This window comes from Ictidomys tridecemlineatus, assembly GCF_052094955.1.
Source record: "Ictidomys tridecemlineatus isolate mIctTri1 chromosome 3 unlocalized genomic scaffold, mIctTri1.hap1 SUPER_3_unloc_1, whole genome shotgun sequence".
NCBI classification, from domain to species: domain Eukaryota; kingdom Metazoa; phylum Chordata; class Mammalia; order Rodentia; family Sciuridae; genus Ictidomys; species Ictidomys tridecemlineatus.
This window is the reverse complement of record NW_027520953.1, coordinates 142,523-169,900: the sequence shown is the minus strand read 5'-3', so window position 1 is coordinate 169,900 and position 27,378 is coordinate 142,523. Positions and strand designations below refer to the sequence as shown.

General features: G+C 34.6%; 1 protein-coding gene across 1 annotated transcript in view; it reads left to right on the top strand.

The window, feature by feature from the left end:
- LOC144372235 (oxysterol-binding protein-related protein 11-like) overlaps positions 1-27,378 on the top strand; it is a 118,186-nt gene that overhangs the window by 42,921 nt on the left and 47,887 nt on the right. Inside the window, 7 exon segments of the mRNA XM_078035602.1 lie at positions 1,147-1,208; positions 5,443-5,508; positions 13,727-13,795; positions 18,350-18,525; positions 19,359-19,432; positions 20,920-21,007; positions 21,010-21,095. Of these exon segments, the coding sequence (XP_077891728.1) occupies positions 1,147-1,208; positions 5,443-5,508; positions 13,727-13,795; positions 18,350-18,525; positions 19,359-19,432; positions 20,920-21,007; positions 21,010-21,095 (621 nt within the window).

Here is a 27,378-nt window from a genome sequence, read left to right as displayed (position 1 = left end):
TCTGAGCTTACATTTAGAAACTATATACCAAAACTTTATTTTTAGGATTTTATATATGATTGCCATTTGGTCTTCCAGTTCACATGTGTAATACTTTTGAAGATGATAAACTGAAACATTTACCACATGATATTTTGTTTTGTCTTTTGTAAAATTTATGTGACTGTCTAGGCAGTGTACATTTCATCTTGGTGATCTAAATTGTAATTCTGTTGATATTAAAATATCTAATATGTTTGTCAGTTGGAAGTTATCTTTTGACAAAAGCATTTATGTATAAAACTGTGGATCAATAGAACTGAACATATGTATTTCCTTTCCCTAAGGATTCCACTTTGGGGACTTTATCATAAGGAAACAATCTAAAGGAAAAACACTTATTTTCAGAGGTGCTTATTACAACATCTTAAAAAATATTTTTAGTTGTCAATGGTCCTTTGTTTTATTTATTTAGATGCGGTGCTGAGGTTCCAATCCTGTGCCTCACACATGCCAGGCAAATGCTCTACCACTGAGCTATTACTCCAGCCCATATTACAACATTATAATTCTGAAAAAAATTCAGATAACTAAATACCCAATAAGGTTATCCAAAAAAGAAAGTCTGTATATACTATTCAGTGGAATTTTATGTAGCTCTTTCAAGTGTTATTTATTAAAGATAATGTTAACTTGCTAGATAAAAATATTACCATTTTTGCTATAGAAGATTTAAAGGTAGCAATTAAAAGCTACACATATAAAGAATTTCTGAGGCAGGGGCTGGGGTTGTGGCTTAGTGGTAGAGCGCTTGCCTAGCACACATGAGACACTGGGTTCAATCCTCAGCACCCACATAAAAATAAAAAAAAATAAAGGTATTGGGTCCATCTACAACTTTAAAAAAAAATTTAAAACAATAAAGATTTACTGAGGCATAATATAATTATGGTAGGGCAGTACTAGTTTTATTTTACAGTTTTTTATGATTGGTTTTTTGAGATTATATTTTTCTTTTTCTCTATTTTTCAAGTTTATTATACAAAACAGTTTTTGTTGTTTTTTTGTGGGGGGGCTTTTGATTTTTTGAGGATGATTTTTTTTTTATTAAAGTGAACTGTGTATAACTTTGACCTGATAGCAATTTCTGTTAAATATTGGTTTCAGAGAGTAGCAGATCGACTCTATGGTGTATATAAAGTACATGGGAATTATGGACGAGTTTTCAGGTAAGTATTATATAAAAATTTAAAATAAACAATTATAATTTTTCTTAAAAAATCTATGATGTAAAATCTGAAGATTTTATGAGTCTGGAAAGTAGACTTTTTTTTGCTTAACCACTGAGTCATATCACTAGCCTTATTAAAATTTTTTTATTTGAAACAGATTCTTGCTAAATTGTTGGGGCTGGCCTTGAATTTTTGATCCTCCTGCTTCAGCCTCTCAAACTGCTGGGATCGCAAACATCCATCACCACACCTAGCAGTGTGACATATTTTATTGAAGAAAGGCTATTGGCATTGTAAAAATATAAACTTTTTTTGGTTTGTTTTTGGTACTGGGAATTGAACCCAGGGGCTCTTAACTGTTGAGCCATTTTGAGACAGGGTCTTGCTAAGTTGCTTAGGGCCTCACTAAGTTGCTGAGACTGGTCCTTCGACTCAGCCTCCTCAATTGCTTTTAGATTTAGGTACATGAGTCATTTCTGATTTTATTATATTTCCAAACCATAACTCTAGTTAAGCCTGGTAACAGTGGTTATTTAAAAACTAACAGATGGCTGGGCATGGTGTTGTACACCTGTAATCCAGGTTACTTGGGAGGTTGAAACAAAAGGATTACAAGTTTGAGGCCAGCCTAGGAAATATAAGAAGACCCTTTCTCAAAACAAAATATTAAAAGAAAGGGCTGGAGATGTGGCTCATTGATAAGAGTGCCTTTGGGTTCAATACTCAGTATTTGAAAAAGATAAAAATCAGCCAATTAAGGTCTCTTGAGGGGCTGGGGTTGTGGTTCAGTGGTAGAGTGCTCGCCTAGTACGTGTGAGGCCCTGGGTTCAATCCTCAGCAGAGCATTAAAAATAAATAAATAAATAAATAAAGGTATTGTGTCCAACTACAACTAAAAAACAAATATTTTTTTAAAAAAGATATCTTGAAAATTAGATAATCAGACCATCTCAAAAGTGGCACATTTATTGTAATTAATAAATGAACTTGTATTAGAGAGGCAAGAATGTAAAATGCCCATTCTGCTTTAGTAGATTTGGAATGAGTCCTGTGGTTTTATGTTTCTAGTAAACTTCCAGTTTTTTGCTAAACCAGTTTGAGTAGCAAAGGTCTAGACCTTGAGGGGAAAAGTCTTCATTTTGATCATTCTGATACCTACCAGAGGTTTGTACATAGAACTTAGTAAATATTTCTTTTCTCAAATTTATTAGTTCATAATTGGTTCATTTTACCTGCAACTATAAATGTTAAGTATTTATCAAGCACTAAACTATTTAATAGGAATAAGAAAAAATTTAACTAAGTCTTGCCCTCCTCACACTAAGTTTTAATCTTATTTAGGAATAAAAAGAATTAAAATTCTTCTATGTTGATCTTGAGGTGGTACCAATAACAAAATGCTAAAAATTAGATAAATACCTATGGGACATTCAGTAGATAATCATCTGGGTGGTCCATTATTTCCATTAACATGATTGAATGGTTACATTGATGTGATCACCATGGTATACATTCGGCTAGTTGCACTTGATGTCTTCCCAAACTTTCAGATTTTATTTTCCTTGAAAAGATGTAGTGTTTCAGTGGGGTTTTTCATCACTATGACCAAAAGACCTGATAAGAGCAATTGGAGGAAGAAAAGTTTAATTGGGGGCTCATAATTTTAGAAGTTTCATCCATAGATAGCCAGCTTCTTTGCTGTGGTTCCAAGGTAAGCAGAACATCATGATGGAAGCATGGTAGAGGAATGCAGCTTAGGACATGGTACCACAAAGCTGAGAGAAAGTGAGCAAGTTCTCCTTACCACTACAAAATATAAACCTCAAAGGCAGGAGCTCAGGAATCCAAGTCGTCCAGCTACACCCTACTTGCCTACAGTTACCACCAAATTAACCCCTATCAGAGAATTAATGCACTGATTATGTTAAGACTCTTTTTTGAAATATTTTATTAGTTATTGATGGACCTTTGTTTACTTGTTTATATGCGGTGCTGAGAATTGAACCCAGTGCCTCACACATGCAAGGCAGGCGCTCTACCACTGAGCTACAACCCCAGCCTGGTTAAAACTCTTATAACCCAATTATTTCACTTCTAACCTTTATTGCATTATCTCACAATAACAATCTAAGTTTTAGATATGTTGAATTTGAAATGAGAGGTTTGTAGCACAGTGGTAGAGGGTTTGCCTCATATGCGTGAGGCACTTGGTTTGATTCTCAGCACCACCAAAAAAAGATTCAAGTGAGAAAAGTACATTAAAGCAGAATTGTCTTGTGGGCATAGAAATGTGGCTTTGGATCTACAGATAGATATTTAAAAGCCATTTTGTAAACATCAAAACACTAAAAAAAGTTCAAGATTGCTCTACTATTTTGAGCATAAACATATAAGCTAAGAAAATTCTTGGAAGCAATGTTACCTACTTTTACCTTTTAATTATAACTATACATTTGTATTGGAGATGCATATGTTTTTGTTGCTTCCTTGACAGTAGTAAAAATCATGTGTGTTTTTTTTTCCCCCTTCTGGTACTATAAGCATACAATCTGATATTTCAAGATTATGATATAAAAACTTCGTATTAAAAGAGTAGCAGTATTTGGGACTAGGTATATAGCTCAGTTGGTAGAGTGCCTGCCTCACATGCCCTGGGTTCAATTCCCAACACCACAAAAGAAAAAAAAAAGCAGTATTCAACATTTTTTTTAAATGTATATTTTAATCATTCTTTTTTTTTTTTTTTAATGTGGTGCTGAGGATTGAACCCAGTGCCTCACACATGCTAGGCAAGCACTCTATCACTGAGCCACAAACCCAGCTCCAGTATTTAACATTTAAAAAAAAATTTTTATTTGTAGATGGACACCGTACTTTTTTATTTTTATTTATTTTTTAATATTTTTTAGTTGTAGCTGACACAATACCTTTATTTTATTTATATGTGGTGCTGAGGATCCAGTCCAGGGCCTTGCACATGCCAGGTGAGTGCTCTACCACTGAGCCACAACCCCAGCCCTACTTTTTTATTTTATTTATCTAATGTGGTGCTGAGGATCAAACCCAGTGCCTCATGCATGCTAGGCAAGTGTTCTATCACTGAGCTACAACCCCAGTTCCTTACCATTTTTATTATATTTTCTTTAACAACAACAACAACAAAAATCTCAAACAGCCTTGTATGAGCAGGAAAATGGTTCAAAAGATTGTGGGTTGCCACTTGAAATTGTGTTTAGAAAAATTGTTGGAAATGTAATGGTATGGGGAAAACACACAATACAAAATTGCTTATACAATATAATTGCAGCCAAATTAAAATACACAAAAAAAAAAACATAGAAGGACTAAAATTATGTCATACCTTAGTACAGATTAAGTATCCCTTACCTGAAATTCTTGGAACTGGAAGTGTTTTGGATTTTGGCATCTTCACATATGTATAATGATATATCTTGGGGATGAAACCAAAATCTAAACATGAAATTAATTTGTTTCATATTTACCTTTTACATATGGTCTGAAGGTAGTATCATGCCATATTTTTAGTACACCTGTGTTTTGACTGTGACCTACCACATGAAGTTTTGTATATAGTTTTCCATTTGCTTCATCATGTTAGCATTCCGGAAGAGTGTTTCTGATTTTTATTTATTTATTTAATAATTAACTGTAAGTGAAGGCTTCAGAGTTGGTATCTGCTGCTTAAAGCAAGGTAAGTAACATACAAAACAGTTTATACTTATAGGTAACATTCTTTAATCCTAAAGATTTAAATCAATTGAGGAGTTTTTTTAAAAAATGGGGTGCTACTTTTAACTACTTAATCATCATCTCTGGGACATGTGTAGTTTTTTTTTTTTTTTTAGTTGTAGATGGACACAATACCTTTGTTTATTTTTATGTGGTGCTGGGGATCGAATTCAGTGCCTCACACATGCTAGGCAAGCACTCTACCACTGAACCAAAACCCTGGCCCAATGTTATTTTTAAATGCTCACTGGATGATTTTGATGAACATGACATTGTTCTATAGCTAATTAAAAAAAAGTACTGTACAGAAACATTAGGTGCATAGTAAAACTTTAGTAATATTTGAGTCACAGAAAATAAATCCAAAATGGATAATATAAAGTATTTCAAAGCTAGCTAGAAAAGAATCTTGTATAGGATTCCATTTAATAATATTCCATATCTCTAGTTCATGATGCTTCTGGTTTTATCTTTCTTCCAGTGAATGGAGTGCCATAGAAAAAGAAATGGGTGATGGGCTACAGAGTGCTGGTCATCATATGGATGTGTGAGTACCTAGAAAACTTAACATAAACCTGAGGTGAACTTTAGTGGGGGAGTGTTAGTGACTTCTAGGCTTCTGTTTTTATCAGGTTTACTGGAATTTATATTATGCTGACTTAATCTCAAATGCACAGTTAGTTTAATATTTAAAAATTAGTCTTACGGGGCTGGGGTTGTAGCTCAGTGGTAAAACACTTATCTTGCATGTGTGAGAAACTGGGTTCTATTCTCAGCACCACATATAAATAAGTGAATAAAATAAATGTCCATCAACAACTTAAAAAAAAAATTTTTTAAAAAATGGGCTTGGATTGTGGCTCAGCGGTAGAGCGCTTGCCAAGCATGAGCAGGACCCGGGTTCAATCCTCAGCACCACATAAAAAAAATAAAGGCATTGTGTTGTGTCCATCTACACCTAAAAAATAAATATTAAAAAAAAAATTAGTCTTGCTAGGCATGGTGGTGCATACCTGTAATTCCAGTGGCACAGGAGCCTGAGGCAGGAGGATTGCTGGTTCAAAGCCAGCCTCAGCAACAGCAAGGCACTAAGCAACTCAGTGAGACCCTGTCTTTAAAAAAAGAGCTGGGGATGTGGCTCAGTGGTTGAGTGCCCCTGAGTTCAATCCCTGGTCTCTCCCCAACCCCTGCCAAAAAAAAAAAAAAAAAAAATTAGTCTCATTCATATATTAAAGGAATAAAGATAAAAACCTGCATACTCATTTTGATATATGTAGAAATATTTATTTGACAAATTTCAACACTCATTTATAATAAAAATTCTCATCAAACTTGAAATAAAAGGGAATTTCTTCTGTCTGAAATTCATGTCTAGTGTTATACTTAGGTGGGCACAGTGGTACTTAGGTATAGTTCTAGCTACTTGGGAGGCTGAAATGGAAAGATCACTTGAGTCTAGGAGTTTGAAACTAGTGTGGGCAACATAGAGATACCCTATCAAAATAAATTAATAAGAGTGAAATACTGACGTTTTCTCCTAAGGTCAAGAACAAGGTATCCTGTGCTCACCATTCCTAATAAACATTTTACTGCAGGTTTCACTCAGTGAATTGAGGCAAGAAAATTAAGTAAAAAGCATAAATATTGGGAAAAAGTAAAATTTCTTTGTTCACAGACAATAAGATTGATACTTAGAAAATCACAATAGATCAACCAAAAACCTACGGAACTAAAAACTGAATTTTAATAGGTGAGGATATCAGATTAATATATCAGAATCAATAGTTTTGCCAGGCGCTATGGTACATACCTGTAATCCCAGCAACTCCAGAGGCTGAGGCAGGAGGATTTCAGTTTAAGACAGGATTCAGCAATTTAGTGAGACTCTGTCTCAAAAGAACAATTTTTAAAAAGTGGGTGCTGGGTATATAGCTCCATTGTAGAACACCCCTGGTTTTAATCCCTGGTACCACAATTAGAAAATAAAAGTTTTAAAACTATATGGTTTATAATAGCATCAAAACATAATACTTATTGATTGATGTAATGAAATATGTTGGAAGACCTCTACACTGAACATAAAACATTGCCTGAAGAACTTAAAGAAGACCTAAATAATCATGTTCATGGATTAACACATCCCTTCTCCCCAAATTGTGGTCCTACTCAAAATTTCAGTGACTTTTCTATGGAAATTCTATGGACCTAGAATAGTCAAAACAATTTTGACAAAGAAAAAACTAGAATATATTACCTATTTTTAAGATTTACTATAAAGCTATGTTGTAGGGTATTGGCATAAACAGAGCAATGGAACACAACTGACTCCAGAAATAATTTAAAAAAAATTTTTTTTTTTCTTGGTGCTGATGATGGAACTCAGCTTCACACATTCTAGGCAAACACTCTACCACTGAACTATATAACCTAGATCCACACTTCTATATACCATTTCAACATAATGATGCTAGAAAAACTGGATATCTATGTGGGGAAACATGAACCTTGAAACATATATCACATTTTATACAAAAATTAATTAAATTTGGATTATATATATAAGTTTAAAAACCAAAATTCTAGGTTTTAGTTGAAAATATTGGAGAATCTTGTTGCCACATTGGCATAAGCAAAGACTTCTTAAAGATTCATTAAAAGAAAAAAAATTAATGTTAAATTGGGCTTTATGAAAATTTGAAATTACTGCTTACCAAAAGAGATATCAAACTGGGCCCAGTAGTACATGCTGTAATCCCTGCTACTCAGTAGACTGAAGCGGGAGGATCACAAGTTTAAGGCCAGCCTCAGCATCTTAGTGAGACCTGAAAATAAAATAAAAAGGCCTGTGGATATAGCTCAGCTAGGAAGGCCTTGGGTCCTCTCAGTCCCCAATACGGGGAGGCGGGGGTGGGGGGAAAGACCATTTGGAGAAGGAAAAAAGAGTGGGGAGTGAATGTTAAGTGCAGTACAGTTTCAGTTGGACAGATGAAAAGTTTAGAATACTTGATAGTGATGGTTGCACAACAATGTGAAAGGATTTAATGCCATTGAACTCTAGATTTACAATTTGTTACAAAGGGCTGGAGTCAACAGTGCATGCCTTTAATTCCAAGGACTCAGGCCACCAAGGAGGAGGATTAGTAGGAGATCAGCCTGAGTAACTTAGCCAGACCCTGTCTCAAAATAAAAAGTAAATGAGCTCGGGGTAGGCTGGGGCCATAGCCCAGTGGCAGAGCGCTTGCCTGGCATGTGAGAGGCACTGGGGTTGATCCTTAGCACTACATAAAAATAAAAAGATAAAGACATGCTGTCCATCCATCTACAACTATAAAAAAAATTCTTTTTAATTAAAAAAAGAGCCAGGAGTGTAGCTCAGTAGTACTGCAGGGGGTAGGAAAAAAAAGATAATGAAGAGGCAAACCATAGATGGAGAAGAAGCATTTCTAACCATAATATATTAAAGAACTCCTACAACTCAGTTAAAAAAAAAAAAAGACAAAAAATAGATCTTAAATTTTTTCAAACAAAAAAGTGTTGTCAGGTGACTGCTATGTTAATTAGCTTGAATTAATCCTGGCACAGTGTGTACTTATATCAGAACATCACATTGTACACTGTAGTTACATATAATTTTAGTCATTTTTATCTTAAAGCTATGGTGGAGGCAAAAAAAAATTTTATATAAATAGGGCTTTCCTCTGGGCCATATTCAAGTTTACTGGCTATTTTTTTCATAAGCTTTCCAGCATTCTGTTAATTTAGCATTTCAGTATTTGCAAGAATTCAGGATCATTTATTGACATGTTAAAAATTATTCTCAGTATAGATATCTTAAAGTCTTTACCATTTATTCTTCTCTGAGGATATGACATGACAGATTATCCCTGCATTATAATTTTAATCTTCAAGCCCTCAGCCTTATGGGTCCCCTTTTTTTGTTCATTTCTTAACATTAATTCTTCTAAAAGTATAGATTTAGATTTATGAACTAAAGCCAAATTTTCCTCTTCTTATTTATTTATTTATTTATTTATTTAAATTCTTCAAGTGCTCCTCTCTTTTTCTTCTGCTGGGGATCAAACCCAGGGCTTTGTGACAAGCCGCTCAGCTAGCCCCTAAGATTCTCTTGCTCTTGGGCTGGGGATGTGGCTCAAGTGGTAGTGCGCTCGCCTGGCATGCGTGTGGCCCGGGTTCGATCCTTAGCACCACATACCAACAAAGATGTTGTGTCCGCCGAGAACTAAAAAGAAGATAAATATTAAAAATTCTCTCTCTCTCTCTCTCTCTCTCTCTCTCTCTCTCTCTCTCTCTCTCTCTCTCTCCCCCCCTCTCACTCTCTCTTTAAAAAAAAAAAAAAAGATTCTCTTCCTCTTAACAGTAGTTATTAAGACTTTGTCAGTTACATAGATAAAATTCCTCACAATAGTAGATACAGGTTTGTAATTACATAATATATATGTTACCTGCTTTTATAAGCCCCCCAAATATGTTGCTTTTCAAATGAACTTGAACATAGTTTTATTTTGTTTTACAACTTTGGTAAACATGGTTTATTTGTATAGCTAAAATAGGCCTGGAAGCATAAACTATATTTATTTTCATGCTAAGGTATTAGAATTAATTCGAAAGATGCCTCTTATAATGACAGAGAAGCACTATATACACATAGCCCTTGTGTTTACAGAATTTACAGTGTAATCAGAAATAAAAACAACAGGTGAGACATTACTTTGATAAAATTTTAATTATAAATTGTTATTAAGAGATCAGAAATAAGCCCCAGCCCCAATTTCTATTATTTTCTATTATTTTCATTTATTTTTTCCCCTTGCAGCTTTTTGGTATTACTATAAATAGTTGCAACCAAAAACGTGTGTACCAATTATACCAAACTCATACTTTTTATGGATTTTATAGCCATTTTATAATCTCTTTGAACAAAAGATTCCAATAGAGGGGCTGGAGTTTTAGCTCAGTGATAGAGCACTTGCCTAGCATGTGTGAGGCACTAGGTTCGATTCTCAGCACCACATGCAAATAAATAAATAAAGGTCCATCAACAACTAAAAAAGATCACTGAACCACATCCTCAGTCCTTTTTTTGTATTTTTAGGACCTTGCTAAGTTGCTGAGACTGGCTTTCAACTCACAGTCCTCCTGCCTCAACCTTCTGAGCTGTGTCTTAAGTTTTTTAGACTGTCACTTCTGCTTCATAGAACACGAAGTAGTTTGATATAATCAGATATGTAGTGTGTTCCCACTTTAATAATTAGATTTTATTAAAATAGATACATTAAAATCTATAAAAACTGACATATTTTTTCAAAAAAGACTACAATTTTTCTTTTTCTCCATTTTTTTTAAGTTGTAGATGGACATAATACCTTTATTTTATTTATATATTTTTATGTGGTGCTGAGGATTGAACCCAGTGCCACACACATGCTAGGCAAGTGCTCTACCACTGATCCACAACCCCAGCCCTCTCCTTATTTTTTATTGGTGCATTATAATTATATATAATAGTGGGATTTATTGTTACATACTTATACGTGAACATAAGGTAACAGCATAATTTAACCAATATTGTTCCCTAGTATTTCTTTTCCTTTCTGCCCATGGTCCTTTTCCTCTATACTACTATTTTCCCTTTGAAAATTCACCTGTTTTAAATGAGTAAAGCCAGAAGGTTGGAGATACTATAGGTCATAGGTTGAGTATCCTTTATCAGAAACATTTGGGGGGTTGGGGCTGTAGCTCAGTGGGAGAGTGCTTGCTTAACATATGTGAGGCACTGGGTTTGATCCTTAGCACCACATAAAAATAAACAAAATAAAGGCATAGTGTCCATCTACAACTACAAAAAAAAAAAAAAAAAAAAAAAAAGAAAAGAAAAAGAAACACTTGGGACCAGAAATGTTTCAGGTTTCACAGCTTTCAGATTTTAGAATATTTGTATAGAGTTTACTGGTGAGCATTTCTAATCTGAAATCCTTGCATGTTTAACCTGTATCAAAGAATCTGGGGTGAACCAAAGATGTTGTCACATGGCTCTTTATGTTAGCCACCAGATGGCACAGTCATTCCATGTTAGCTGATTGCATTAAATAGTAGCTGTGGCTTGAGATACATAAAAAGAGGAAGATGAGGGACAGTGCAACCAGCTGTTCCAAAGAATAGAATGTTCTTACTTTGACCCTTTGAAATCTGGGGACAGATGTTTTATTTAGTAAAAATAAGCCAAAAGTTTGTAGCTGCTTATTTGAATTTGGTTCTTTTGAGTCTGGCTTTATGCTGTTATCAAATAAGCCATGACAGTATCCTTGTAATTTTTGTGAGAAAGTTAACTCTTTAGATATATGCATTGATAAAATATAACAATAAAAAATACACAAAACATTACTATATTGTGATATATAAGGGTATACTTTAGATTGTTTTAGTGTATGATATTGAAATTGTCTGCTTTTAAAAATTCATTGTTAACTACTAAATGACTGATAGTAATAACTTGGAAATGAGAACTATTGTTAGTAAAATGAAAGTAGTGACTGAGAAAAGGTAAAAGAAATGATGTATTTTCTTTGATTGCTTTTATACTTAATTTTTTTTTTTTTTAATTTGGAGATGGACACAGTACCTTTGTTTTGTTTATTTTTACGTGGTGCTGGGGATTGAACCCAGTGCCTCACGCATGCTAGGCAAGCGTTCTACTAAGGAGCTACAACCCCAGCCCCTGACTGCTTTTACATAAAACTTTTTTCTTCAGATATACATGTTATATGTAAGGTTTTCAAAATATTCTCCCTATAGTTTGCATTATTTGAAGAATACATGCAGTTCTAGAACCAGTCCTAATTGCTTCTACTACATGCTAATGGCTATGAATTGACACTTGTTTAGAAACAAAGACTTGGCATAGAGAACCTAGATTAAGGAGAAATTCCCCAAATAGTGAATTATGAAATATCTTGTCCATGTTGAGGAAATATCTAATTTAGGTTGTATACTACCAGCCTTTTTGTGGATTATTGGACAGTATAAATATAGAGGTTATATAGTTCCAGGATAAAATGGACTAGTAAGTTTTATAGGTAAGAATAGGTTAGAGAAGATGAACTTAGGTGTTAAATACCTAAAACAGAAAACAGAGAAGGAATTCAGTGGAAAATTATTTTGAGACAGTCTCCATGGGCACTGGGATTCCTGTGATTCTCAAAGAGCTATTTAAGCCTGAACCTTGAGAAAGATGTGGGAACCCGACAAGCAAAGTATTTCTCTGCTTCTTGAAGTACCAAAGGAACAGAAGTAACTTGGATGTGACCTGGGGATGGAAGTATAGAAACTCTAGCCAAAACCCCAAAGTGGTTTTCTAGAGAAGAATCCTTTCTTGCTAGGTGCCATGGCATATGCCTGTAATCCTCGGGACTTGGGAAGGTGAGGCAGGAGGATTGTAAATTAAAGGCCAGCCTCAGCAACTTAACAAGACCTTGTCTCAAAATAAAAAATAAAGAGGGCTGGGGCTGGTAAAGCACCTCTGCATTCATTCCCCAGTGGCAAATTAAAAAAAAAAAAAAAAGAGAGAGAGGAGAGGAAGAGGAAGGAAAGGGGTAGGGAGGGGACTTCCTTTTAATTGCATGGTTTAGAAAATATTGAAATGAGAATTCAGCTGGTGCTGTCAGTTTTAATAACATGGCAGAATAGTGTTTAGTTATCAGAACTTTGGGCTGACATTTTAGAAACCTTTGTTTTCCTGACCTGTTTTTAATGACCTGAAACCAAAAAGCACTTGAAGAGTTTAATTTAATAAACAATGTTGCTTGCTAACCCTGGAATGGAAGAAAAATGTAGGGGGAGAGGGGACATGTACTCAGTCTTTACTCCAGCTACTCCAGGCACACAGGAGACTGAGTCAAGAGGATCAAAAGTTCAACGTTGGCCTGGGCAACTTAGCAAGATACTGACTCAAAATAAAAAGAGAATAGCTAAATGGTACCTCATGCTTCCCTGGCATGTACCAAGATCCTGGGTTTGATCCTCCTAAATGGAAAACAACAACACACCCTCCAAGATTCTTTATTTTAGAAACCAAGACTCAAAGACAGAACTTGGCCCCTTGTATGTTCCTCCAGAGTAAGGAGGCAATATTTGATCTAGATACCTTTTTTAGTTTATTTTTGAACCATAAAACTGGATTTTATTATATAACTATTGAAGAAGTCTGACACAACATTTTAATTTATAAACAGCATACGTATCTATATGCTATGCATACATATCTATATATAGATAAGAATAGGTCAGAGAATATATGAAATTTTATATTTGTATAATGATTTTGTTTGCAATAAATCTAATACATAATAATGTATGATATATTACACTTGTTTTGAAGAAATCTAATAAAATAAAGTCCTATAGGTATGAAATTTGGGAAATTAAATGCCTTTGTTAACCCTTTTTTTTCCTTCTTTTTTAAAAAGTACTTATTTTTTGGTTATAGTTGGACACCTTTATTTTATTTATTTTTATGTGGTACTGAGGATCAAACCCAGATCCTCACATGTGCTGGGGGCTGAGCCATAACTCCAGCCCCTCTGTTAAACCCTTTTAACATTTTATTTCTAAAGAAAATTTGAGGCATTTATGGAAAATATCTATATCTATAGCCATTTTCAAAAGTTTGCAATTACCTTCTTGAGACTTTTAATTTCAATTGACTTTCTGTTTCTTTCTTTCTTTCTTTTTTTTTTTTTTTTTAATAGTGATCACATGGAAAATGTGTATGGCTATTTAATGAAGTACACCAACCTTGTCACTGGGTGGCAATACAGGTAAGTGATTGTTTATATGACATCAGTCTCCTAAGAAACCAGAAAAATGGGGCTGGTAGTTTTACATTCAGATATTACCTCAGTAAAAACATGACAGGAAACCTTTTAGAAAAGAATTTCTTCTGGGTTTTCTAAAGTTTAGTGACTTTATTTTCTTTCTTAGAAGGTGAGGGCGTTCAAGTGACAGCTTTAAATACCTCAAAAGTACTCTTACATTAGGATTAGAGTCATGTGTTTACCTGTCTTATGCTTTTTATACTTACAGAGCTTATGTTCTGAGGGGAAAGAAATAGGTATTTTATGCTGATTTCTCAAAACTTCTCTGGGACCTTGGAGAGATTAAAGAACCACCCCAAGGTCACACAGCAATTAGCAAGTAAGAAAGCCAGCTGTGTCAAATACTTTGTGGAACTGATAGTTGCAGGGCAGAGATAAAAATAAAAAAAAAAAAAACCCCAAAAACCTTTTTTTGTCATGAAATACCAAAGATAGACCATTTTAACTATTATAAACTATTAGATACCATTAGATACACTTAAATATTTGTACAATTAACACCACCATTCATCTCCAGAACTTTTTTCATTTTTTCAAACTAAAAGTCTATATCCATTATGTAAAAACTCCCCTTCTACTACCCCCTGGCCACTACTGTTCTGCTTTTGTCTTCAATTTTGATTACTCCCAGTACCTCTTATGTCACACAATATTTGTCTTTTTGTGACTTGCTATTTCACTTAGCATTATCTTCAAGATTCAACTATGTTGTAGCCATGTGTCAGAACTTCTTTCTTTTTTAGGCCGAATAATATTCCATTATATGTATGTAATACATTTTGTTTATCCATTCATCTGTTGATAAGACATTTGGATTGCTTTTATCTTTTGGCTATGGTGAATAATGCTGCTGTGAATAGTGGTGAATATTGGGTAATCAGTATCTGTTCAAGTCTCTGCTTTTTCTCTATACCCAGAAGTAAAGTTGGTGGGTCACATAGTAATTCTGTTTATATATAATTATTATTATTATTATTAAGGAGATGGGTTCTTGCTGTGTTGCCCAAACTTGCCTCAAACTCCTGGGTTCAAGCAATCATCTTGCCTCAGTATCCCAAGTAGCTGGGACTAGAGGCATATACTACCATGCATGGGTGGCTCATATTTAATTTGGGAGTGAGAGATTCCAAACTGTTTCCCACAGCTCCTATACTATTTTACATCCTCACCAACAATGTACAAGGATTCTAATTTCTACAACTTTGCCAATATTTGTAATTCTTTGATTTTTGTTTAAACTGGTATCCCATTGGTGTGGAGTGGTATTTTATTGTGGTTTAGTGATGAAACTAGAATTTGAAATCAGATAATTCTTACCCTAAAGTCTGTTTTTGTAGACATTATTTTTACAAAGTTGTATATGTTATATCATGCTGTTTCTTTCTTTTTAAAAAAAAATTTAGTTATAGGGACACAATATCTTTATTTATTTTTATGTGTTACTGAGGATCGAAACCAGTGCCTCACATGTGCGAGGCAGGCACTCTGCCACTGAGCTACAGCCCCAGCCCTATCATGCTGTTTCTAATTCACATTCACCTGGAGACTTCTACTTTTGGCCATGATAGAATAACAGGAGGTGGATTTGCCTTCCCTACCTTAAGTAACTTGAAAATGAAAATAATATATGAAAGAATGGTTCTTGGACACTTTAGAGAACAGTAGAAGCACTGCTGAAAAATGTGATTTTTTTTTTTTTTTAAGAGAAAAGGTTAGTCCTTGTTTAACTTGAAGGATTGTTAGGAAGGATTGAATAGAGATGGCATTATGAAGTTGGAGATCATATGAGAGGTCAAAGCTGGGTAGGAAAATTTAGAAGGGACTCATTCCTACTAAAGTGAAAAGTAAAGTTCTCTAGCTTTTTTTTTTTTTTTTTTTTTTTTGGTGATGGTGGTATTAGAGATTGAACCCAGGGCATTCTATCACTAAGCTACATCCAAAGCCCTTTTTATTTTGAGATAGGATCTCACTAAATTGCCCAGGCTGGCTTTGAATTTGTAGTCCTCCTGCCTCAACCTCCTGAGTAGCTGAAGTAGCTGGATTATAGTCATGTGCAACCATGTCTTAGCCTCCTGAGTAGTTAGTATTATAGGTGTGCACCTCTGCAGCTGGTCATTTCTAATTTTTTTATTTAAAAAAGGGGGGGGCATGTCAAGCCTTTCATTTGCATTTTTCCATCTCAGTTTTTTTTTTGTGAGCTTTTGAATATTCACACATTTAAATAGTACACAGCATTTTAAGAATTCCTTGTCTTTTTTTTTTTCTTGGCAGTACCAGAGATTGAAACCAGGGCCTGGCATATGTCTTTTAAAATTTATTTTGATAACAGTCTCACTAAGTTGTCCAGGCAGTTCTCCTGCCTAGCCTCCCAGATAGCTGGATTTATAGGTGTGCACCAGCATGCCTGGCTTATCTTTTTTCTTAATGCTATTCTTTGTTCTCTTAGGACTTTGTGCACATTAAATATTATTAAGAAAGCCTCACAATTAAGAAAGCCTCAAATAGATCTAAGCATATAAGGCTTAGTGTATATAACAGGTTTTATGTTAGTTTTTTCACTTGGGCGATCAAAAGACCTAACAAGAACAGTTTAGAGGAGAGAGAGTTTATTTGGCTCTCATAGTTTGAGAGGTCTCAGTTCATGGATGGCAGACTCCATTGCTCTGGGTCCAAGTGAGGCAGAACATCAGGGCAGAAGGATGTGGAGGAGGAAGGGTATCTCAGGACATGACAATCAGGAAGCACAGAGAGAGCTGAGCCCCGAGCTTCAGGGACAAAATATATACCGTGAAGGCATGCCCACAGTCAGCAACACCCTACCTACCTACATTTACCACGTGGTTAATACATTTAAGTGGATTAATATATTGATTAGGTTAAGGTATCATGACCCAATTGTTTCACCTTGAAACTTTCTTGCATTGTCTCACACATGAGCTTTTGCGGGTACACATATCCAAACCATAAGAGATGGCATTTCAGATTAGTGGCAAGTTGAGGCCAGGGAAGAAGGCACAACTGTTTATATTATTGCACAAGGCCAGTGTAGCAGCACCAGAAGGTATAGGAATGAAGACAACCCATTCCTGTTTTCGACTGAAAACACAGAGCCCTTACTCTTTGCCAGTTTGTCCAATCATAGAGGTCTCAATTTGTCACATCAACTGCTGTAGGCCCACCTTGATTAAAACTTCCTTTTCTATTTTCTGTGTATCTAGCTGGAGTTCTTGAGGCACAGCATAGTTATACTGGATCTTCAGCATAAAGCAAATAGGTGGAGCGATGAGGAGGGAACAGAAAGGTTAAGAACATGTGGAAAGGATTAGTAAGCCTGTCCTTTTGCTTGCTTGCCCCTTTTCCCCACATCCTGTAGAGGAACTAACAAAAGATTAGATACTGTCATGAGTATCCAGATTGCACCTGTGCTGGATACTCATGACAGTTTCTCTGTGATCCTTTATTTTTTTATTTTTTCATTTTCATTACTGGGCATTGAACTCAGAGCCTCATGCATACTAAGCACTCAATCCCTGAACAATATAACTAGCCCTATTTTGTATTTTATTTAGAGACAGGGTCTCACTGAGTTGCTTTAGCGTTTTGCTTTTTGTTTGAGGCTGGCTTTAAACTCACCATCCTCTGAGCTTCAGCCTACCAAGAGGCTGGGATTATAGTGCCACTGCACCAACAAGAGATCATTTTCTTGCTATCAGAATTTTCCAGGTTGCAAGAGTAATGTTTTTAGATTAATATGGACATAAAGGGGAAGTCATATGTCTTAGAAGTGTAAGATAATGTCAATAGCTATTTTATGTTAATTTAAATAATCCCTTCAAATCTTTGGAAAAATAAGCACCAGCATTGAAATAGGGCAAAGTTAAATAGATGCCTGTCCCTCAGGTTTGTGTTTTTATTAAACTCACTAAACTTTGCCAAAATTTTTACTGCTAGGAAATCCATCATAGTGTTTCCAAGTGCTACTTCTGGAAATGCTTTTGAATTTTATTTTTTTAGTAACATAACCTCATTATTTTGTTTTTATTTTATACTAGAAATTGAACTCAGGGCCTTATGCATGCTAAGGAAGCACTCTATCACTGAGCTACATCTCCAGCCTCTGCCCACTTGTTTTACATAGGGTCTTGCTAAATTGCTGTGACTGGCCTCCAACTTGGCAGTCCTCCTATCTCACCATCCCAAGTCACTGGGATTACAGGAGTGTGCCACTACACCTGGCTAACCCCAAGGATTTTAAGTGACTGAAATTTGCTTTGCTTTGGTTTGGCTAGGGGAAGTGTTTAAAAATTACAGTTTCTTGGGGCTGGATATGTGGCTCAAGCGGTAGCACGCTCGCCTGGCATGCGTGCGGCCCGGGTTCGATCCTCAGCACCACATACAAAGATGTTGTATCCGCCGAAAACTAAAAAATAAATATTAAAAATTCTCTCTCTCTCTTTAAAATAAAATAAAAATTACAGTTTCTTAATATTATTACAGGTTTTTTGTCTTAAACAATGAAGCTGGGCTATTGGAATACTTTGTGAATGAACAGTCTAGAAATCAAAAACCCAGAGGTACTTTGCAGCTTGCAGGAGCTGTAATATCACCCAGTGATGAAGACTCTCACACTTTTACTGTTAATGCCGCCAGTGGGGAGCAGTATAAACTGAGAGGTACGACTGTGATATGAGAATTAATACTGTGATTTTCTTCTTTCCTTGAGAAGTTGGTGTACTTACCTGCTTTTATTTGGGTTTTAGAAGTAGAAACTACTGTCATTGGTAATATAGACACAATGTTCTGGGTCTTGGAACTGCTCTTGAGAATTTATGAATCTGTTTCAATATATAACTTTTTTCAAAGTGGAACAGTGGTCATGTCTTTTTAGGATTGTATCCTCTCAAAAACTCTGTAGACAAAATGCTGATTACTGAGAAATCTAAATAATGTTTTAATGTCTGCCTCAGAGGTGTTTTTGCCCCTTTACTTGATTTCATTTGTATACCCTCTTTGCAGTTTTTAGTGACTAATATATATAGTTGGGATTTATTAAAATGTCTGTATTCATTAAAATAAAGCATAATTTCTGTTTAGATATTTTTATTCGTGTAGAAATTTGTGTTTTTTCATTTAATAAATACAAAGTATAATGGTAATGCTAAGATCTGAAAGTATTAATGATACCTCAAATCCTTAATAAAACTTATTTCTTTAATTAAGAACATTTTATTGTAAGAAACCTAAGTCAGTCTCATAACCCCACCTAGTTGCATGTACACATGTGCTTTATCTTCCTTATGAAATTTCTACACTTAGCTACTATTTTCCCTAACAAGGTTGATTCTTTGAGCTCTTTCCTATTTTCTTCTAGTCAGGGAGGAAAATTTGATCTAGAGAGAGTGGAACCAATCTTTGCTTTTTAATCATCTGTTCTTTAGTTGTGGACAATTATATTCTGAAATAAAAATAAAAGGAAATAACTTAGACTTTTTTTAATCCGCCACAGATGCTAAAGAGCGACAACATTGGGTTAGCAGACTTCAGATATGTACACAGCACCACACTGAAGCCATTGGAAAGGTATGTGGATTTATAAACAGTATTAATGCACAAAATGGGAAAAGAATGTTGTTGTCCTTTTTATCTTTAAACTGAGATACTATTTACATACCATCAAATGTATCCTTTTAAAAAGTAGAATTTCATGGTTTTGGTATATTGACAAGGTTGTACAACCATTGCAGTCATCTAATTCCACATTTCCATAACCTACTACAAAAACTCATACCACCAGAAGTCCTTATTCAGCTTTTCCCAAGTCCTTGGCAAACACTACTCTATTTCCTGTTTCCATGGATTCTATATAAAGGGAATTATACAAAATATGGCTTATTGTGTCTGGCTTTTTCCCCTTGGCATAATGTTTTCAAGATTCATCTACACTGTTGCATGTACTTTGTTCTTTTTAGAAAGTGAATAGTATTCCATTTTATGGATGTAACATTTTGCTTATCCACAAGCCAGCCAATGGAAATTTTGGATTGTTTCCATTTGAAGGATACTATGAATACTGCCAACATTTGTGTTCAGGCTTTTGGGTGAACATATGATTTCCTTTCTCTAGAGTATGTATGTAACAGTGGAATTGCTGAATTGTGTTAGTTCTAACTTTTTGAAGAACTGCCAAACTTTTTAAAACGCAGCATACCATTTTACATTGCCAACAATGTATGAGGGTTCCAGTTTATCCACATTCTTGCCAATACTTGTTATTGTTCTTTACGAATGAAAAATTTCAGTCACCCTAGTAGGTATAAGTAAAGTAGCCTCTTATTGTGGTTTTGATTTCATTTCCCTAGTGACTAATCATGTTGAACTCTTTTCATTTGCTTATTTGTCACTCATTCATCTATCTTCTTTGGAGTATTTTTTAAATTTTTGTAAGGGGAAAATAAGTCTTAGTACTTGACATCTGAAATTAGAGATGTCTGAAAAGTAATATATGGACAGTGTGTGTAAAAGATTCAGTACTTAGGTGATTACTTGACTTTTCTTTTCCATTCTTCCTTATGTTTTGCTCTACTAACTGATTTTTAAAATTGTTTGTAATTTAGGTCTGTAGTCTATTTTTCAGGAAATCTGACATAATAGTTTTTCTTATATACTACAAAATTCTACTCTTTAGTGATGATCAGAAAGCCCTAGTTTTTTCCAGAGAAACGTGCATGTTTCATCAGATGTATTAGATTACATATTGTTGAGTACCGTGTTTGTATTAATCATGATGCTTAAAAATCTGAAAACATAAAAAATTTGTTATTCTAATATACTTATAAAATGTGAAAAAGTTATTTGAGGGTATAAAACTGGAAAATTTCTGGGTAAATTTCCAGTTTACTGTGGATATGTGAAATGCTTAAATTTTTGTCATCTTCTGAAATGTTCTTTTGTCAATTCTGAATTTAATTTTTAAAATTGTTCATGTGTAAACCTTAAGTATATGGTAGTTTGATGGTTAAGAAGCCTAAATTGGGGGAAAAAAAGAATTATTTTCCTTTGTCTAACAGAATAATCCTCCTCTGAAGTCACGGAGCTTCTCACTTGCATCTAGTGGTAGTTCTCCTATATCCCAGAGGAGACCAAGTCAAAATGCCATTTTTTTTTTAATGTTGGACATTCCAAACTGCAATCAGTGAGCAAAAGAGCTCACTTACCTCCAGACCATCTTGTGGAAGTCAGAGAAGTAAGTATGAATTAAAATCAAGCTTAAAATGCAAAATGGTATACTGCCTGCTTGATTTTGTCACAGAATTTTTTTTTTTTTTACATACTCTATTTTTCTCTTCTGGGGCCCTTGTTATTTTTCATTTAGTGTGCTAAGATAATTCAGTGATTAATATTCTGATTATATGCATTATCCCAATATTTCTATAAGTTATGTGCATTTTTAAAATGTCTTTCAGTTCTCAAATAAAAGTAGACTCTTTGAACCCACAGGTACTAAACAATTGAGTTACATTCATAGCTCTTTTTATTTTTTTATTTTAAGACAGAGTTTCACTAAGTTGCTTAGGGCCTTGCTAAAGTTGCTGAGGCTGACTTCAAACTTGTAATTGTCCTGCTTCAGCCTCCCAGACCACTGGGTTACAGGCATGCTCCACTGCATCCGGCCTAAAAGTAGACTGTAAAAATTAATAATCAAGTAAGCTTTTTGCTTGTCTGTGTGTGGTTGGGTCTTTGTCCTTGAGTTCTGTTGCTTATAGCTTCTCTTCTATGAAGGCTTTAATCAACTGATCTTTTGTGCTCTAACGATTGCTTTGTTATTCTCACTGGTGCAGTGATGATTTCTTAAAATATCCACACTACAGGTCCTTTAAATATACTTTTCATATCAACATGTTAATATTTAACATGTCACTTTTTGTGTATAGAGAGTATATCCCCAGTGTTTAACAACTACCTCTTAGGGAAGGACAGCTATTACCTTATAAACTTGACTAGTTTAATGGTAGCCTTTCCCTGAAGTATGACTCTAGTTATTATTTCTAGGAACTACCTCTTAGGGAAGGACAGCTATTACCTTATAAACTTGACTAGTTTAATGGTAGCCTTTCCCTGAAGTATGGCTCTAGTTATTATTTCTAGGACTTGGGTGGTGACCATTGTTTGACAGTCTCTGTGACATTACCACCCCTCAACTCCATACATAACATAAAAAAGTCTTAGGTGAATGCCTGTGTCTTCACTAAAGTGGTACTTTTGCATTTAAGAACACAACAGGTCAAACTTCAAGATTACGAGTGTACTGTAAACATTTCTATATGTTAATGGAATAATTCTGTTTCTGAAAAAACAATTCTTTTTAGTGTGTTTACACCATTTTTGAGTCCTCCATACCATTGTTTTTTCTTTTAAAATATAGTTTATTGCTGATTATTTAAAAACCATCACAGGGGCTGTGGCTGTGGCTCAGTGGTAGCGCACTTTCGTGGCATGTGTGAGGCACTGGGTTCAATTCTCAGCACCACATATAAATAAGTAAAGGTCTATCAACAACTAAAAAAAATACATAAATAAACCATCACAGCCTAGTCTCTAGAGGCATGAAATTTTTTAGTCTTGTTTATGATGGCATCTGTTCAAGAATCTATTTTCAGTTTGTGGCTTAGATGTATTTCATTATGGGAACTATAAGTTCTGTATGAACGTGTGAGTTTCTGAGCTTATCTGAAATAGTTTTTATCTAAGACAATGACTGAATATATTTGTGTAACCAGGCATGGTGGGCCATGCCAGTAATCCTAACAACTCAGGAGGCCGAGGCAGGAGAATTGAGAGTTCAAAGCCAGCCTCAGCAACTTAGCAAGGCACTTAGCACTCATCGAGACCCTGTTTCTAAATAAAATACAAAACAGGGCTGGGGATGTGGCTCAGTGGTTAAGCGCCCCTGAATTCAATCCCCAGTAACAATAAAACAACAAAAACAGATTTATATTAAGCTAAAACTGTAGATCAGCTTAAGTAAACTGAGACAACTTTTTAAATTTTCAGGAAATTTGGAAAAATAGTATAGAATTTTTGTATGTTCTTTATCCGATTGTCTGTGATATTACTCTCTTAAGTAACTAGAATATAATTATCAAAATCTGGAAATTATATTAACATAATACTATTAACTATGGTCCTTACCCAAATTTTGGCAGTTTTTGTACTGATACTTTTTTCTTCTGGTTCTGGATCTTGTCCAGGATCCTGCTTTATATGTAATTATTATTTCTGTTTAGTCTCCTTCAGCGTGCAATTATATTTTCTTAATCATTCTTCTCTCTCATGATCTTGACACTTAGGAAGACTTATTTATTTATTTTTTTTAATGATACTGGGAATCGAACCAAGGGATACTCTATCACTCACTTACGCTCCCCACCAGTCTTTCTTATATTTTATTTAGAGACAGGTTTCACCAAAAAGTTACGACTGGCCTTGGACTTGAGATCCTCCTGTCTCAGCCTCTAAAGTAGCTGGAATCATGGGCATGTGCCACTGTGCCCATCTAATCTTTTTTTTTTTCCCTTGAATTTGAAGTTGTATAATACTTTCTTGTGATTTGAATGAGATTATACATTTTGGGAAAGAATGCCATAGAAAAAATGTTGTGTCCTCAGTATGTCATATCAAAGAGTCATGATGTTGCTATGTCTTATTACTGGTTATGTTGGCCTCAGTCACTTGTTTAGGATGACTTCTATTCACCAACAGTTGCCATCTTTCCCTTTGTAGTTATTAATATCTTGGGGAGGAGATATTTTGATACCATGCAAATTTTGTTTCTCTTCTAAAAAGTGTAGAAAACTTTATATTAAGGTTCTAGGAAACAGTTCTCAAACTTTTTGGTCTTGAGATCCCTTTCATTCTTAAAAATTATTGAGGACTTCCAAGAGTATTTGTTATATATGGTTAAGTTTATTGATATATTAGAAATCAGAACTGAGAAATTTTTAAAAGTTTCATTATTTTGAACTATCGGTAGCCCATGTTAATATAAATAATATTTCATGCCAAATAATGATCTTTTGCCAAAACTAACAAAATTATTACTGAAAAGAGTGGATTGTTTTTATACTTTTCCAATCTCTTCGATATCTGATTTAATACAACACAGTAGAATTCTCATATCTGCTTGTGCACTCAATCTATTGCCATTTGTTTTTTTGGTTGAAATATATGAAGAAAATTTGACATCATATGTGTTAGAGAAATAAGGGATGTTTCTGTAGTTTTTTCAAATAATTTTGGTTATTTATTGAAAGTGCACCAAAACTTGACAACTGATAATTTCTTAAATGTTAGAGGCAATGTGAAATCTAATAAATGTAATTTTTTTTTCTGTTCTATAACATGCAAGTCCACTGATCTGTCCTGTACCTTGAATAGATCTTTAAGCTGTCCGTGATTTTCTAATAACATTTATTGGTCATTTGGGAGATACTAATGTATAGTCAGGTCTGCAAATGTTGATCCATTTTATACAGGGTCTAAAATTCATAATAACATCCTCATTAGTCTTACCAGAAAAAACTTTTAAGTATTGGGAAGCTATCAAACCTATGGTGGCAGACACAGGATTTCCAAAATTCTAATTTTCATTTTAAAGCTTAAATTTTATAATTAGAACAAATACAGTCAGTTGTCTTTTCTTTGGAAATGATAAGCTCATTTTGTTAAGTTTTGAAAAAATAGCTATTTTAGTTACCCCCAAATTTGAATAACCAGATTTTCTGTTAGTCATTCTTTCACATAAAAATGGTAATCTGTGGAAGGGGGGCTGGAGAGACTAGCTCAGTTTGGCACTCAGGCACAGAAGTGCTTTTTCTCTAGGCAATCTTTCTACTTTGGTATGCAACAGAAATACTTTATGAATACTTTCTATTTTTCACAGTATTTACTTTAAAAATGTGTACTCGAGTCAAGATGTAGTAAGCCTGGTGATTTTTACTGCTTTTTCAAGGCCTTTTTCTGTTCTCGGGGATTGAAATCAGAGACTCTCTACCCCAGATCACTCCTAGCCCATTTTTCATTTTTTATTTTGAGATAGGGTCACCCAGTTGCCAAGTCTGCCTTCAAACTTGCCATTCTCCTGCCTCAGCCTCCCAGGTAGCTGGGATTCCAGAAATGTGCCATTGTGTCTTAAAAAACTAGCTTGCTTTCTGTGAGTGCACAGTAGTGAAGGATACAGTGATCCCTTATAGGGTTAGTGCCACCACCTTGATTCTCACTAATCTTCCACTGTTTTTACACCCATTGCTTCTGCATCATCAGTGCAAATATTACCATATTTTAAAAGGTAAATAACTTATTCAAATTATTATGAACATAGTTTTGACTTCACTTACCCTGTGGAAAAAGGATCTGTAGAACATACTTTGAGAATTCCTGTTTTACAAATATCCAGCTCCAGGAGATTGTAATGCAGAAATTTAATATGATTCAGAATGAGTTTAAACAAAACTTTTTTTAAAAAAAAATATTTTTTTTGTTGTAGTTTTACACAATACCTTTATTTTATTTATTTTTATGTGGTGCTGAGGATCGAACCCAGCACCTCGCAGGTGCTAGACCAGTGCTCTAAGCCACAACCCCAGCCCTTAAACAGAACATTTTAATCCAAGTCCCTGGATAAGTCCATTGTTATAAGTAACAGGAGGCAAAAATAATTGACTCATGGAGAAAAAGTTATATTGTGCTTGATATCAGATAATATAAAATATTTACCCAATTAAAATGTTTTTTTTATTATCTGCTATTTACTGTTAGTACTACTTACTATTTCATTTTTGTTATTCAGTGCATGTTTCATGCTAGAGTTATCCTAGCCCATAGTAGCTAAAATGACATTTTTAAAAAATATACTTTTTTGGTTGTAGATAAGCACAGTACCTTTATTTTGTTTATTTTTTTGAGGTGCTGAGGATCGAACCCAGTGCCTCACACATGCAAGGCAAATGCTCTACCACTGAGCCACAACCCCAGCCCTAAAATGACAATTTTAGTAAGTTAGACGTTAACACACAGTGATTAAAATTATGGGCCTAATCTGGTTTTCACTCAACCTAGATGCTATCTGATGATGTAACACTCTCTCCATATTGCCATATGTAGCAACAAAATTTAGGTTGACCAGGTTTTCAGCATTCCTGAAATTCTCTCTCTTTTCAGAAACTGGTTTTATAGTTCAGGAATAATCACTAATACAGTTTCACAGATTACTTTTCCACTTCTTTGTAAATATATAATCAGTTTGCTTTTTTGTTTTATAGAGAGCCATTACCAAATTTTAATATATATACTTTCTTACATCACTTCTAAAATCAGTACTATCAGGTGGCTTTTTTGAGCTATTTGCAAAAAGAAACACTGTTTTTCTTCTTCCAAGTGTTTTTGTATTGTGATTTCTGATTATTTATTTCTGATTATTTCTGATTGAAATCCCATTTCAATCTCATGAGAACTCAACGGGAACAAGCAGCAGGAACACCCTAATCCCAGCAATAATCTTCAACTTCCAACTTCCCTAAAACCCATTGTCTTAAACTGGCAACGCCTTAAACTCAAGGAGCAGGTTACTTCCTCAAACCTGATCAGCTCTAAACCGGGATCCGCCTTGGTCCTTGAGCAAGGTCACCTTATTAAAGCATGCATGCAATGTCCCATCGAATATCCTCTAAGCAGCATGGGGTACGCTTGGCAAGGAAATTTCGATGCGTCATTCCTACTTGGTAATGGCCCTCAGCATTCCTTTCTTTTCATTACTACATAATGTTTACTACATGAGTATGCTGTAATATTTTTTTCCATTCTAGTGTTGATGAACATTTGAGTTCATGAACATATATATGTGTATCTGTTGGTTACATACTCGAGGATAGTTGTTAGATTATGAATTGTATTTATTTAGCTATGGTATATGTTGCCAAACTATACTGAAAATTGGTTATACTGGTTCATAAGTTTGAATTATGAATAGTCCAGTTTTTTTGTAAGTGATGTTGGAAATTGAATTCAGGGCAAGTATGCTAGACAAGTGCTCTAACACTGAGCTATCTTCCCAACCCCATTAGACCCAAAATTTATTTACAAAAACATTTACACACAAAGTGTGTGTGTCTGTGTGTCCATGTTTGTTTATATGGATATCTTTAAACTTTTAAAAACTCTTTTTTTTTTTCCCCCTATGAATGGCAAATGCTTGAACCTGAACTATGGCACATGTTTTTCAGGTCCTCTTCCATGCATGATTGATTTGCGTTGTAGGATTAGTTTGCATCTCTTTCTCTAGTCCTCTGATAAATAAACTGTATTAAAAATCATCTGGAACAGCAGAGACACTGAGAGCTAGGAGTCTCTCTACTATAGAGTTTCTATGTGAATTAAGCTAGTGGCCAAAGGATGGGCAATTGAGAACTTTCTGCTTATAATTCAAAGTATTTAGGCATTATAAATTTGGTTTTCATCTAAAAAATTGGGTT